At 43.9% G+C, this 17,020-nt stretch overlaps 1 protein-coding gene across 1 annotated transcript in view; it reads right to left on the bottom strand.

The window, feature by feature from the left end:
• LOC118363666 (cadherin-23-like) overlaps positions 1-17,020 on the bottom strand; it is a 544,503-nt gene that overhangs the window by 262,808 nt on the left and 264,675 nt on the right. The window contains exon 12 of the mRNA XM_052486131.1: positions 1,111-1,260. Coding sequence (XP_052342091.1) covers positions 1,111-1,260 — 150 coding nt within the window. The remainder of the gene's footprint in view (positions 1-1,110; positions 1,261-17,020) is intronic.

Below are 17,020 nucleotides of genomic sequence, written 5' to 3'. Positions count from 1 at the left end.
ACTTTAAAAATATATATTTATAGAACCCTTGTTATGGTTTTTTATATGAACCTTTTTATGGTTCTTTATGGTTGGTTCATAAAGAATCATTGAAAGGTTCTTTGTAGAGACTATTGAAGAACCATACAGGGTTTTTTTGTTCTGGTCAGCCATATTATATAGTTAAAAATCCAGCGGTCTAAGGCACTAAGTCTTCACTACAGCCCCGGGTTTGATCCCGGGCTGTGTCCCCGTTGGCCGAGACCGGGAGACCCATGAGGCTTCGCACAATTGGCCCAGCGTCATCCGGGTTAGGTGCGGGTTTGTCCGGCCAGGATGTCCTTGTCGCTCTTGCGACTCCTGTGGCGAGCGCATGCACGCTGACACAGTTGGCAGTTGTACGGTGTTTCCTCCGACACGTTTGTGCGGCTGGCTTCTAGATTAAGCGAGCAGTGTGTCAAGAAGCAGTGTGGCTTGGCAGGGCCGTGTTATGGAGGACGCATGGTTATCGACCTTCGCCTCTACCAATTGGCTATCACAAAATATGGGCGAAAAAGGGGTAAAAAACATGCAAAATACATCCAGAGATATTATTGTGTTAATTGACAAGTTGAAGTAAGCTACAGCTATAAAGATAATTGAGAATTACTGACTGATTAAGTCAACCACTCTCAATTGGCACAAGGCTCTTAAGTGATCATTTCACAAGACACTATCACTGGTAATGTATAATATGTAATGGCATAACACAACGCATTCGATAAACTGGCCACTCTCATGGTTGCACAAAAATAGCTACATTTTAATTATCACTAAAAGAGCAAATAATCATTTTGTGAACTGCAAAGAATCTCAACTCAAATGGTTATTTGAAATGGTTATTTGAGTCATTAATGTAAAAGTAAAAAAATGTATGTAGCAAACACCCCTTTAATCTGATTCCAGGGACACCCGCCCATAGTGTCTTTGCTTACTGTGCTCCATACAGTAGATGCCATGCTTATTACAGTACATGTTACTGATAGTTTGTTTGTAACAGAGATAAAAACATGCCGTAAGCAAGTTTGCATGCGTGCGTGTGTGCATTCGTGTCTGTGTGCGAGCACGCTTGTGTGTTCAGAGTGAACTTACAGAGAAGCTGTATCTTTGGATGTTCTCGTAGTCCAGAGGCACGTCCACCCTCACCCTGATATCAGCACGGCCCTGCACCGCTGTGGGTGAAATGGTGAAGTGATCCGAGTTGTTCCCCGTTAGGAACACCTGAAACATACTGTTCACTCCCTAGAGGAGAGGATGGAGGGATGGAGTCACAAGGAAAAGATAATTAGATATTGGGTAAAGATTCAAAGGGATGAGAAAAAAAGCTGCGGTATGAGATGTGGGGCTGAATTACAAACTATGGATGGAAATGAGATCTTTTGTTAAATCCCTTATTTTTGCACTAACTAATGTGAAAACAGAAATGTTGATAAAGGGTAACTGTTCCTGGTAAAGAAAAGAGGTATGCAGTCCTGGTGCAAAAGCACAGATCATGTAATTAAACATCTGATTTAATCTATCATAAAATTATTAATACAGTACTATGGCAACAACATCTGTGGCAAAAAGTAATGACTATCCTCCTTAATCAGTCAAGTTGCAGATGCTGTGCAGTATCATACATTCAGCATATGTCCTCCTACAGACTAGCATGTACACATTACTAGCATGTACACCAGGGGTGGGCAATAATAGCAATATCGACCAATTCAAATTGTTTTCATTTTATGGCTTTTCTAACAATTCTAGATACAAACTACAAACAAGTTTATGTTCAAGAGGCTAATAACAAAATATGTCAAATTACTTAAATATTGTAAAGGTGTATTATTGTTATTCTTGTATCACAAAGGGAATAAATGCATCATATATTAGAAAGTTCAGGAAAACATCAGGGAAGATCACTAAGTATCAATTGTGTTTCGCAGCATTGTGACGAAACAGAAGACACGTGCGTGTTCCTGAGAGTCTTAGCTTTCAGGAATGGGGTAATAAGAGCTAATAACTCCAACCAATCAAAAGCTAGACCCAGAAACCGCTGATATGGCGTACATCGGAGGTTACTCACGTAACCGCGGTTCTATGAACTAAGCGGCACATTCAGTGACAATTATTCTTGTTGTTGCTAAATCCACCGTGGGCGCTGTTAATCGACATATGACTTATTTTGCCCACCTCTGGTGTACATACTACTAGCATGTACAAGAAAAAAACTTCATTGTGCGTGAGTGAGAAAATGTATTTGACTATTCTGAATTATTCTGGAAGCGCTCATTCGATGCCAGTCACACGCGTGTATTCACCTCTTATTGGTTCCATCCAAGCGCATTTCTTTTTTTATTATCTCCACATGTCACTTTGCTCCTCTATCATCTCTCAATATCTCACTACCTCTACGTGTAATATATATCATATTCTCTCTCTTCTCTGTGTCTTTGAGATGCAGGGTCAGAGATTAGATAGTATCTCCGAGTAGCAGCTCTAACTTCCCCAGACTGGTGGTCTCCACACACACACACACACGCACGCATGCATGCAAGCACGCACACGCAAATACACGCACAGACCCCCAGACACCACTGGGAACGCATGGCGCGGTAATGAACTGTGTCTCGTCACCCACAGCCAATTAAATAAGGCCCCTTTTTCTATTTCTTCAGGAATCCATTTGCTTGTGATGACAGCGGGGAGAACGATTGATCCACAGAGAGAAAAATAAGAGTTCTATAATCATTTGACCTGGAGTGTTCTCTTTTTTTTGTGGAAAAAGACAAGAAGAAAATCAAATGAACAAGGGACAGAAGAAATAAACCCATGGAAAGATGAATAAGTGAAGATTGGACCCCACTAATTGGACCTGAACATCAGACTGAAGGAGAGCCACAGCCTACTTCCCAAAATAGCACCCTATTCCCTACAGCAGTGGTTCCCAAACTTTTTATAGTGCCGTACCCCTTCAAACATTCAACCTTTAATGCAGGGAAACTGAAATCAGTTCTACCAAATTTCTATCAACATGTTAAATGTGCAACCAGAGGGAAACATTTCTAGATCACCTGTACTTCATACACAGAGACGCGTACAAAGCTCTCCCTCGCCCTCCATTTGGTAAATCCGACCACAACACTATCCTCCTGATTCCTGCTTACAAGCAAAAATTAAAGCAGGAAGCACCAGTGACAAAAAAAGTGGTCAGATGAAGCAGATGCTAAACTATAGGACTATTTTCCTATCACATATGTTCCGATATTCTTCCGAAGGCATTGAGGAGTACACCACATCAGTCACTGGCTTTATCAATAAGTGCATCGAGGAAGTCGTCACCACAGTGACCCAACCAGAAGCCATGGATTACAGGCAACATTCGCACTGAGCTAAAGGGTAGAGCTGCCGCTTTCAAGGTGCGGGACTCTAACCCGGAAGCTTACAAGAACTGCTGCTATGCCCTGCGACGAACCATCAAACAGGCAAAGCATCAATACAGGGCTAAGATTGAATCATACTGCACCAGCTCCGAAGCTCATCTTTGCAGGGCTTGCAAACTATTACAGACTACAAAGGGAAGTACAGCCGCGAGCTGCCCATTGACACGAGCCTACCAGATGATCTAAATCACTTATATGCTCACTTCAAAGCAAGCAACACTGAGGCATGCATGAGAGCATCAGCTGTTCCGGACGACTGTGTGATCACGCTCTCCGTAGCCGACGTGAGTAAGACCTTTAAACAGGTCAACATTCACAAGGCTGTGGGAACAGACAGATTACCAGGACGTGTGCTCCGGGCATGTGCTGACCAACTGGCAGGTGTCTTCACTGACATTTTCAACATGTCCCTGATTGAGTCTGTAATACCAACATGTTTCAAGCAGACCACCATAATCCCTGTGCCCAAGAACACAAAGGCAACCTGCCTAAATGACTACAGACCCGTAGCACTCACGTCTGTAGCCATGAAGTGCTTTGAAAGGTTGGTAATGGCTCACATCAACACCATTATCCCAGAAACCCTAGACCCACTCCAATTTGCATACCGCCCAAACAGATCCACAGATGATGTAATCTCTATCGCACTCCACACTGCCCTTTCCCACCTGGACAAAAGGAACACTTATGTAAGAATGCTATTTAATTGACTACAGCTCAGCGTTCAACACCATAGTACCCTCAAAGCTCATCACAAAGCCAAGGATCCTGAGACTAAACACCTCCCTCTGCATCTGGATCCTGGACTTCCTAACGGGTCGTCCTCAGGTGGTGAGGGTAGGTAGCAACACATCTGCCACGCTTATCCTCAAAACTGGAGCTCCCCAGGGGTGCCCAGTCCCCTCCTATAGTCCCTGTTCACCCACGACTGCATGGCCAGGCACGACTCCAACACCATCATTACATTTGCAGACGACAACAGTGGTATGCCTGATCACCGACAACGATGAGACAGCCTATAGGGAGGAGGTCAGAGACCTGGCCGGGTGGAGCCAGAATAACAACCTATCCCTCAATGTATCCTAGACTAAGGAGATGATTGTGGACTACAGGAAATGGAGGAGCGAGCACGCCCCCATTCTCATCGACGAGGCTGTAGTGGAGCAGGTTGAGAGCTTCAAGTTCCTTGGTGTCCACATCAACAACAACAAACTAGAATGGTCCAAACACACCAAGACAGTCGCGAAGAGGGCACAACAAAGCCTATTCCCCCTCTGGAAGCTAAAAAGATTTGGCATGGGTCCTGAGATCCTCAAAAGGTTCTACAGCTGCAACATTGAGAGCATGGTTGCATCACTGCCTGGTACGGCAATTGCTCTGCCCTTGACCGCAAGGCACTGCAGAGGGTAGTTCATATGGCCCAGTACATCACTGGGGCTAAGCTGCCTGCCATCCAGGACCTCTACACCAGGCGGTGTCAGAGGAAGGCCCCAAAAGTTGTCAAAGACCCCAGCCACGCCAGTCATAGACTGTTCTCTCTTCAACCGCAAGGCAAGCGGTACCGGAGTCTAGGACAAAAAGGCTTCTCAGCAGATTTTACCCAAAGCCATACGACTCCTGAACAGGTAATCAAATGGCTACCTGGACTATTTGCATTGTGTACCAACCCTCTTTAACGCTGCTGCCTCTCTCTTTTTATCATATATACATAGTCACTTTCACTATACATACTACCTCAATCAGCCTGACTAACCGGTGTCTGTATGTAGCCTCGCTACTTTTATAGCCGTAATACTGTATATAGCCTGTCTTTTTACTGTTGTTTTATTGCTTTACTTACCTACTGTTCACCTAATACATGTTTTGCACTATTGGCCTGTAAGTAAGCCTTTCACTGTAAGGTCTACTACACCTGTTGTATTCGGCGCACGTGACAAATACACTTTGATTTGACATCCAGCTGCGTACCCCCTCTAGCACCAGGGTCATCGCACTCTCACATTTTATTTTTTGCCATCATTGTAAGCCTGCCACACACACTACATAATACATTTATTAAACATAAGAATTAGTGTGAGTTTTTTCGATGAGGCTCTCTTGTTCAGATATCGGTAAGTGGACTGGAGGCAGGGTATCAAAGGGATAACGAATCCAGTTTCGGGAAAGTACCTGCGTAATTGCGAAACCAACTCACTCAGGTGCTTTGCTATATCACATTTAACATTGTCCATAAACATGAGTTCATTTGCACACAAAAAAAAATCATACTATGATGAAAATACCTGTGTGTTGTCCTTGTTAATGCAGACAGAAGAACTCCAACTTCTTAATCATAGCCTCAATTTTTGTCCCGCACATTGAGTATAGTTGCAGAGAGTCCCTGTAATCCTAGATTCAGATCATTCAGACAAGAAAAAACATCACCCAGATAGGCCAGTCGTGTGAGAAACTCGTCATCACGCAAGCGGTCAGACGAGTGATAATTATGGTCAGTAAAGAAAACTTTAAGCTCGGCTTTCAATAAAAAAAACACGTCAATACTTTGCCCCTTGATAACCAGTGCACTTATGTACGTTGTAAAAGTGTTACCTGGTCAGTGCCCATATCATTGCATAATGCAGAAAATACACACGAGTTCATGGGCCTTGCTTTAACAAAGTTGACCATTTTCACTGTCGTGTCCAAAATGGGTTTCAAGCTGTAAGGCATTTTCTTGGCAGCAACAGCCTCTTGTGGATGCTGCAGTGTACCCAAGTGGCATCGGGAGCAACTGCTCCCACTATGTCTCCACTATGTCTCCCTGTCATGGCTTTTCTGCCATCAGTACAGATACCAACACATATTGACCACCAAATTCCATTTGATGTCACAAAGCTGTCCAGTACTTTAAAAATATCCTCTCCTGTTGTCCTGGTTTCCAGAAGAAGATTACTTCCTTAATTAATTGACCCCTCATAAACGTAGCGGACATACCAGGAGCTGTGCCCGCCACAGCTGTTGACTCATCCAGCTGTAACGCATAGAATTCACTGGCTTGCATGCAAACTAGTAATTGTTTCAAAACATCTCCTGCCATGTCACTGATGCGTCGTGAAACAGTGTTGTTTGATAAAGGCATTGTCTGTATCGTTTTTGGAGCCTTTTCCCCCAGCATTGTTCCAGACATATGCACGGCAGCAGGAATAATTAAGTCCTCCACAATAGCATGGGGCTATCCTGTCCTAGCCACTCGGTAGCTCACTCTATATAAGACACTTCTAGCCCCTTCTTATTAATTGTCGTGTCTTTACTATCATTAAATTGAAGACTTTGTTTTTTATCAAAGATTCTCTGTAATTAGTATTACGCGATAAAACTGATTAATCATGTAACAGTAATTAACTAGGAAGTCCCAGCACCAAGGAAAATATTCAGATTACAAGGTTAGAATTTCCCAATATAACCTTTCAGATATTTTCATATCTGATCAATAGTCTGATTAATTAATTATTTATTTTACCTCACGTTAGTCTCATTCCAAACGTCGTAAATTGTTGGTTATCTGCACGAACCCAGTCTTCACTATGAGTCATCCATACATCAATTGTCTTAAATCATTTATTTATTACTAACTAAGTAATTCACAGAAATGCGTGAACAAAACAAGTAAATATGGTTACAAGAAATGATAGGAGAATGTGCCCTAGTGGGCTAAACCAGCATGGCGGCTTGTTAGACAAAAGGGAAGTGGGGGTCGACTAAGAAGTCACTACAGAGTTAATAATTATAACAATTGAAATGCTAATCCTTTGCACATGAGCGCTCACTCATTCGGGAACAATTGCAATAAATATATATATTTACTGTCAGAGACGTGTGTATAGGTGGCAGGGAAGTCAGGCGCAGGAGAGTCAAACGGAGTGTAAAATGGGGTCTTTTAATAAATGTCCAAGTAACATGCTCCATAACACTAATAAGAAAAATGAATATAAACAAATATGGGAACGAAGACCCGTTGCGCACCTATACAAATAAACACTACACTGACAATAAACAATCTCTGACAAAGACATGAGGGGAAACAGAGAGTTAAATACACAACAGGTAATGGATGGGATTGAAAACAGGTGTGTGGGAAGACAGGACAAAACCAATGGAAAATGAAAAATGGATCGATGATGGCTAGAAGACCGGTGACGTCGACCGCCGAGCACCACACGAACAAGGAGAGGCAACGGCTTCAGTAGAAGTCGTAACAGTACCCCCTGTTAGAGCCGCGCGTCGACACGGATGGAGACGGTGGAATTCAGCTCACAGATCACTGCACCTGTACATAGCCCATCTGTAAATAGCCCATCCAACTACCTTATCCCAATACTGTATTTATTTATTCATCTTGCTAATTTGACCCCCATTATCTCTATACCAGGCAGTGATGCAACCAGTCGATGGTGCAGCTGTAGAAGCTTTTGAGGATCTGAGGACCCATGCCAAATCTTTTCCATCTCCTGAGGGGGAATAGGTTTTGTCGTGCCCTTTTCGCGACTGTCCTGGTGTGCTGGGACCATGTTAGTTTGTTGATGATTTGGACACCAAGGAACTTGAAGCTCTCAAACTGCTCCCCTACAGCCCTGTCGATGAGAATGGGGGCGTGCTCGGTCCTCTTTTTCCTGTAGTCCACAATCATCTCCTTTGTCTTGATCACGTTGAGAGAGAGGTTATTGGCTTGGCACCACACGGCCAGGTCTCTGACCTCCTCCCTATATGCTGTCTCATCGTTGTTGGTGGTCAGGCCTACCACTGTTGTGTCTTCGGGAAACTTGATGATGGTGTTGTGCGTGTCCGTGCAGTCATGAGTGAACAGGGAGTACAGGAGAGGACTGAGCACGTGTTGTTACCTACCCTTACCACCTGGGGACGGTCCGTAAGGAAGTCCAGAATCCAGTTGCAGGGGGAGGTGTTTAGTCCCAGGGTCCTTAGCTTATTGATGAGCTTTCAGGGCACTATGGTGTTGAACATTGAGCAGTAGTCTATTAATAGCATCCTCACATAGGTGTTCCTTTTGTGCAGGTGGTAAAGGGCAGTGTGGAATGCAATAGAGATTGAATCATCTGTGGATCTGTTAGATCTGTGGATTTGCATATATATCTGTAGGTCTGTATGCAAATTGTGGGTCTAGGGTTTATGGGATAATGGTGTGAAGTGAGTAAGACCTTTAAACAGGTTAACAATCACAATGCCGCAGGCCAGATGGATTACCAGGATGCTAATTCAGAGCATGCACTGACCAGCTGACAAGTGTCTTCATTTACTTTTTCAATGTCTCTTTGACACCCAATCTGTAATACCAATATGTTTCAAGCACACCACATAGTCCCTGAGCCTCAGAACGCCAAGGTAAATGACTACTGACCCATAGCACTCACATCTGTAGCCATGAAATGCTTGAAAGGCTGATCATGGCTCAACACCATCATATCTGAAACCCTGGACTCACTACAACTCTCATACTGTTCCAACAAATCCACAGATGACACAATCTCTATTGCACTGCACACTGCCCTTTCCCACCTGGACAAAAGGAACACCTTCGTGAGAATGCTTTTCATTGACTACAGCTCAGCATTTAACACAATAGGGCCACCCACAGATGGTGAGGGTGGGCAACAACACATCTTCCACCCTTACCCTCAACACGGGGGCCCCTCAGGGGTGCATGCTCCGTCCCCTTCTGTACTCCCTGTTCACCCACGATTGCATGGCCACGCATGACTCCAACACCATCATTAAGTTTGCTAACGACATGACAGTGGTAAGCCTGTCTGATGCCAGGACAACAACCTCTCCCTAAATGTGGGCAAGACAAAGGAGTTTATCGTGGACTACATGAAACGGAGGGTCGAACACGCACCCATTCACTTCATCTGGGCTGTTGTAGAGCTGATTGAGAACTTCAAGGTCCTCGGTGTCCACATCACTAAGGACCTATCATGGTCCAAACACACCAATACAGTCGTGAAAAGGGTACGACAACACCTTTTCCCCATCAGGAGGCTGAAAAGATTTGGCGTGGGCCTTTAGATCCTCAAAGTTCTACAGCTGCACCATTGATTGAATCTTGGCTGGCTGCATCATCGCCTAGTATGGCAACTGCTCGGCATCCGACCGCATTGGCGCTAGAGAGGGTAGTGCGTACGGCCAAGTACATCACTGGCGCCAATCTCCCTGCCATCCTGGACCTCCATATGTGTAAGAGGAAGCCCATAACAATGGTCAAAGACTCCAGACACCCAAGTCGTAGACTATCCTCTCTGCTACCACGCGGCAAGCGGTACCAGAGTGGCAAGTCTGGGTCTAAAAGACACATGAACAGCTTCTACCGCAAATCTGTAAGACTGCTGAAAAGTTCATGAAATGACTACCAGACCATTTACATTGAACTCCTTTACTTTTTATTTATTTATTTTTATTGTTTTGCACTGACTCCCTTGCACTGGTTCTATGCACACTCACTAGACTTTACCCATACACTCACACATACCACATAAGCTCACACACAAAACACACACACATGCATATTGACACCACAAACACACTCACACATAAACAGTAGTGGCCAAAAGTTTTGAGATTGACACAGATATTCATTTTCACTAAGTCTGCTGCCTCAGTTTGTATGATGGCAATTTGCATATACTCCAGAATGTTATGAAGAGTGATCAGATGAATTGCAATTAATTGTAAAGTCCCTCTTTGCCATGCAAATTAACTGAATCCCCCCAAAAACATTTCCACTGCATTTCAGCCATGCCACAAAAGGACGAGCTGACATCATGTCAGTGATTCTCTCATTCTCTCACAGGTGTGAGTGTTGATGAGGACAAGGCTGGAGATCACTCTGTCACTCTACCTCGATTCCCTCAACTACCTCACATTGACTTGGTACTGGTGCTCTTTGTATATGAGTTTGTTAGTGTTTTTATTGGGTTACTATTTTAATTTAAATTGTATTTGTCTTACTTTTTAACTCTGAACTGTCTGGAATGGGCTCGTAAGTAAGCATTTCACTCTAAAGTCTACCCCTGTTGTATTCGGCGCATGTGACCAGTATAATTTGATTTGAAGTTGAGCTGAGCTGGGGTTAACTTGCTGGGGATAGGGGGCAGTATTTTCACTTTGGATGAATTGCGTGCACATAGTGAACTGCATCCTACTCTGTCCTAGATTGCTAATATATGCATATTATTATTACTATTGGATATAAAACACTCTGAAGTTTCTAAAACTGTTTGAATTATGTCTGTGAGTATAACAGAACTCATAGGGCAGGCAAACAAGAAGTGAAATTCTGAATGTGGGTCAAATTTGACGTCATTGCCCCTTCCTTTCCAAACAATATATGGATATGGTAGCACTTCCTACGCATTCCACTAGATGTCCTGATTCAGTAGAACGTGGACTGGAGCTTCTGGTGTGAACTGGGAGGGGAAATATTCACGGTCTTGGCAGAATGCAATTTCCCTGTGGGTGCCACCGTCGTTCCATTTGGCTGCAGCTGAAAACGTATGATCCGGTTGGAACGTTATTGGATATATATGAAAATAACATCCTGAAGATTGATTCTCTACTTAGTTTGACTAGTTTATTCGACCTGGAATATATATTTTTTAAGTTTTCGTGTGAGTTGTCCTGGACCAGCGTCAGTTTTTGGGCATGTGAGCTGAAAGTGCTATGAAATGCAGCTAATTGGACACTAGTATTGGACATTATGGAACAAAACAACGATTTATTGTGGAACTAGGACTCCTTGCACTGCATTCTGATGAAAGATCATCAAATGTAAGGGAATATTTATGATGTAATTTCGTATTTCTGTTGACTCCAACATGGCAGAGAAATAGTTTTACGTCTGAGCGCTGTCTCAGATTATTGCATGGTAGGCTTTTTTCATAACGTTTTTAGAAAATCTGACACAGCGGTTGCATTAAGAACCAGTGTATCTTTAATTATATGTAGAACATGTATCTTTAGTCAAAGTTTATGATGAGTATTTCTGTTATCTGGCGTAGCTTTCTATAATTCCTCATTCCGGCATTTCTGAACATGGCGTCAATGTAAACCGAGATCTGTGGATATAAATATGCATAATATCAAACAAAACATAAATGTATTGTGTAACATGTCATATGAGTGTTATCTGATGAAGATTTTCAAAAGGTTAGTGATTCATTTTATCTCTAATCCTGCTTTTGCGACTCTATCTTTGGCTGGAAAAAACGGTTGTGTTTTTCCTTTGATTTGGTGGTGATATAACATAAATATATGTTGTGTTTTCGCTGTAACACATTTTAAAAATCGGACATGATGGGTAGATGAACAAGATGTTTATCTTTCATTTGCTGTATTGGACTTGTTAATGTGTGAAAGTTAAATATTTCTAACAAATATTTTGAATTCCCTGCGCCACCTTTTCAGCTGAATGGGGGGGTGGAGTTCCCCTCGGGGATCGCCTTGCCATATTAAGCAGAGAGCAAGGGTTGCTGATGAGATGGCCCAGTGGGGGCTGCATTCTGATGCACTCTACTGTAGATCAGGTTTAAATCCATCTCACTGATGTACTGTAGCTATGTGGCTGTTTGCCCTGAGCCCACATAGCTTATGCAATAAACCTAAACCACATGAGGTTGGTGGCACCTTAGTTGGGGAGAACGGACTCGTGGTAATGGCTGGAGCGGAATCAGTGGAATGGTATCAAATACATCAAACTTGGTTTTCAAGTGTTTGATGCCATTCCATTTGCTTAGTTCCGGCCATTATTATAAGCCGTTGTCCCCTCAGCAACCTCCTGTGACCTTAAAGCATCTATTGTGGAGATTTCACATGGGCACTGCTTGTATAGATTGAGGTATGCAGCATTTATGTGACACTGCCAACCTCTGCAAACACACACACACACACCTGTTTTGAGACTGCTGATAGCGGCACTCCTCTTATCTGCCAGATTTACCCATCAACTGATGAGGAGCTCCCATGGAATAGAGGTGATTTTCTTTGCCGTCCCGAGCCATCGCCATGCCGACAGGAGCAAACACACTCCACATCAAGAATAAACAAACCTGCAGCTGAATATGCCACTATCGCTCCCTCAGACACGTTGTCTCTCTTTCTCTCTGTCTCCCTCTGCCTCTCGCTGTCTAACCCTCTCTCTTTCTCTCTCTCGCTATCCTCATTACTCATTTGTTTCCATCAACCTCTCATTTTGCATCTTTCTCAGCCTCCCCCTCTCGTTCTATATGTCTGCCTTATCATTCACTTCACCGCCTGCCTGTGCTCCATTAGTTATGGTACTTTTCCCCTACCTTCTTCCCTCTTTACCACCCCATATACCCCCTCTCCTCCTCCTTCTCTCCCTCCTTCTCATTCTCTCTCCACTTCACTTGCAGTTATCTGTCAAATTCCATCCTGGCGGCTGTGGTGCTGGAATCAATCAGAGTTGACTAGCTTTCAGCTTATCTCAACCCAATGTGATAGATTTTCCTTGTTAGCTATAATTTGATGCTCTATCCCATCTCTTCCAAAGCAAATTAAATTGTAGTTGAGTCGAATGGAGCTCCGAGTTTCAGGCTGCCGTGAGTGAGTGAGCAAGTGTGTGTGTATGTAAGAAGACTGTGTGTTTGGGAGTTAGAAAGAGTGTGTCAAATCCAATCAAAGCTTATTTGTCACATGCGCCGAATAAAACGGGTGTAGACTTTACCATGAAATGGTTGCTAACGAGCCCTTCCCAACGATGCAGAGTTAAAAAATTATCATACAAATTAAACTAGTATCACAAGAGGAATAAAATACACAAGAATGGAGCTTTATACAGGTTGTACCAGTACTAAATCAATGTGCTGGGGTATGAGGTATTTGAGGTAGATACTGTATGAATATGAAGGCAGGGTAAAGTGATTAGGCATCAGGATAGATAAAGAGAGTAAAATAAAGAGCAGAGTAGCATCAGTATATGATGTGTTTATGTCATCAAGGCAGATGGTGGCCACTTGATTACTACATTATTCTATGCAGTGCCTTGAAAAAGTATTCATCCCTCTTGGCGTTTTTCCTATTTTGTTGCACTACAACCTGCAATTGATTTTTATTTGGATTTCATGTAATGAATATACACAAAATAGTCCAAATTGGTGAAGTGAAATAAAATAAAATACTTGTTTAAAAAAAATCTAAAACATAAAAAATGGGAAAGTGGTGCATGCATATGTAATCACCCCTTTTACTATGAAGCCCCTAAACAAGATCTGGTGCAACCAAGTACCTTCAGATGTCACATAATTAGTTAAATAAAGTCCACCTGTGTGCAATCTAAATGTCACATGATCTCAGTATATATACACCAGTATATATACACACCTGTTCTGAAAGGCCCCAGAGTCTGCAACACTTCACCGCCGATGGCGTAGCAGTCAGACGTCTTGTCGTGTCCATCGTATATATCGTTTTTACATATTCTTCTTCGCATAACTTTTAAAATATTTTGCTAAACCTCAACATCTAAATACTCTCCTGCAACCCACCTCACCCAATGTACCGTGGATCTGCTTTTTTTCTAAAGTATTTATATTTACTTCGGATCTGGAACCCCTCAACTGAAGCTAGCCAGCTAACTACCAGCTATCAGTCAGCAAACCATTGCTAGCGGTCATCAGCTAACCTTTAGCTCGGAAAGCTCTTGCCAGTTCGAACAACGCGACTCTAACCAGAGCATAACGGACCTATTATTTTTATCCCCGGATTCCCACCGCAAACGGAACATTTTCATCTGGATCTTCACAACTAGCTAACCGCAACCCACATGACTACTCCTGGCTAGCGTTTCCATCCACTTAGCTTTAAGCTAGCCCGGACAGAGCTCCTGTGCTACCACCGAAGCATACTCCTGGGCTACAATATCCGGACCCCTTCTACAGCCAGTATGAGGCATGGAACCCCCCAGATCCCCTGCGACTGGAATACCGGCATAATCTGCCCGAGGACTCCGGCGCGACGCCCACTGAAGGCCCATTATGCTAACCAGCTAGGCCTGCTTAGCTACCTAGAGCTACTTGGAACCCTACTAATTCCACGACCGGTCTATCGATGTAACCGCATGAAGAGGCATAAACAGACTTAAACCCATTGCGACGTCCCCCAAAGGCTAACTTTCTAGCCCTTGCTATCTGCTTGCTTGCTAATTCGGCCTGCTAACTGCTAGCCTGCCCCGGTCTACTAACTGCTAACTTGTTTAGCCCCGGTCTGCTAACTGCTAGCTTGTTTAGCCCCGGCCTACTAACAGTCTGAATCGCCCTGTCCCCAGCCAGCCCTACCACTCACTGGACCCATATTTTTTTCAATCTCTTTTCGATTTTTAATTCGATTATACCTTCCGGTAACCTGCCTCACCCAATGTGATACGGAATCGCTATTATTTTTAATTCAATGTGATACGGAATTGCTATTATTTTTAATTTTAGAACACATTCAAGAACCTCCAGAAGCTAACCAGCTCACTAGCTACAAGCTATTTAGTCATTGTTAGCCACTGCTAGCGGCTTTTACCTTCTGCACAGCCAGCCAGTTTTTTTTTTTTGCCTGGATAATACTCGCCAGTCTACCAGTATAAAACTGTCTCCACACAACAACGCCGGATTCCTGCCGTAATCCCTGGACCACTACTTCTGATCTTCACAGCTAGCTTGCACCCAGTACCGAAGCTATTCCTGAGGCCCACTACCCGGCCTACTCAGTTGTTCACCCAAACCACACTCATACACTGCTAGAGCCCAATAATCCACCGGATACTTGCTGTAAACTCTGGACCTTGGCTAACGCTAACGCCACAAAGCTAGCACCAGTTAGCCGTGAGCCAGGGCACATCTCCCTGCCAACCCCCCCCTACCACCCCCGGACTACTAACTTTAAACGCTGTGTCGCTAGTGTAATGGCGGCTTCCCTGTCACATCTACTGCTGCCCCCTGGACACTGTGATCACTTGGCTACATAGCTGATGCCTGCTGGACACTGTGATCACTTGGCTGCATAGCTGATGCCTGCTGGACTATCCATTAATCATGGTACTCCATTCTGTTTGTTTATGTTTTTATCTGTGGGCCCCAGCCGCGAACTCAGGCTCTGTGTGTAGTTAATCCAACCCTCTCTGCCTAGTCAACGCCATTTTACCTGATGTTGTTATACTAGCTGATTAGCTGTTGTCTCACCTGTTGTTTTAGCTAGCTCTCCCAATCAACACCTGCGATTACTGTATGCCTCGCTGTATGTCTCTCTCAAATGTCAATATGCCTTGTATACTATTGTTCAGGTTAGTTAGCATTGTTTTAGTTTACAATGGAGCCCCTAGTTCCACTCTTCATACCTCTGATACCTCCTTTGTCCCACCTCCCACACATGTGGTGACATCACCCATTACAACCAGCATGTCCAGATCTACAACCTCTCTTATCATCACCCAGTGCCTGGGCTTACCTCCGCTGTACCCGCACCCCAGCATACCCCTGTCTGCGCATTATGCCCTGAATACATTCTACCATGCCCAGAAATCTGCTCCTCTTATTCTCTGTCCCCAACGCTCTAGGCGACCAGTTTTGATAGCCTTTAGCCGCACCCTCATACTACTCCTCCTCTGTTCCGCGGGTGATGTGGAGGTAAACCCAGGCCCTGCATGTCCCAAGGCACCCTCATTAGTTGACTTCTGTGATCGAAAAAACCTTGGTTTCATGCATGTCAACATCAGAAGCCTCTTCCCTAAGTTTGTTTGTTTTACTCACTGCTTTAGCACACTCTGCTAACCCTGATGTCCTTGCCGTGTCTGAATCCTGGCTTAGGAAGGCCACCAAAAATTCTGAGATTTCCATACCCAACTATAACATTTTCCGTCAAGATAGAACTGCCAAAGGGGGAGGAGTTAGCCTGCAAAGTAATGTCATACTTTACAGGTCCATACCCAAACAGTTCAAACTACTAATTAAAAAAATTACTCTCTTCAGAAATAAGTCTCTCACTGTTGCCGCCTGCTACCGACCCCCCTCAGCTCCCAGCTGTGCCCTGACACCATTTGTGAATTGATCGCCCCCCATCTAGCTTCAGAGTTTGTTCTGTTAGGTGACCTAAACTGGGATACACTTAACACCCCGGCAGTCCTACAATCTTAGCTAGATGCCCTCAATCTCACACAAATCATCAAGGAACCTACCAGGTACAACCCTAAATCTGTAAACAAGGGCACCCTCATAGACGTTATCCTGACCAACTGGCCCTCGGAATACACCTCCACTGTCTTCAACCAGGATCTCAGCGATCACTGCCTCATTGCCTGTATCCGCTATGGGTCCGCAGTCAAACGACCACCCCTCATCACTGTCAAACGCTCCCTAAAACACTTCTGCGAGCAGACCTTTCTAATCGACCTGGCCCAGGTATCCTGGTAGGATATTGACCTCATCCCGTCAGTTGAGGATGCCTGGTCATTCTTTAAAAGTAACTTCCTAACCATTTCAGATAAGCATGCTCCGTTCAAAAAATGCAGAACTAAAAACAGATATAGC

Source organism: Oncorhynchus keta, chromosome 3 (genome assembly GCF_023373465.1).
Source record: "Oncorhynchus keta strain PuntledgeMale-10-30-2019 chromosome 3, Oket_V2, whole genome shotgun sequence".
Classification (NCBI taxonomy): Eukaryota; Metazoa; Chordata; class Actinopteri; order Salmoniformes; family Salmonidae; genus Oncorhynchus; species Oncorhynchus keta.
This window is presented reverse-complemented; position numbering and strand designations above follow the sequence as displayed.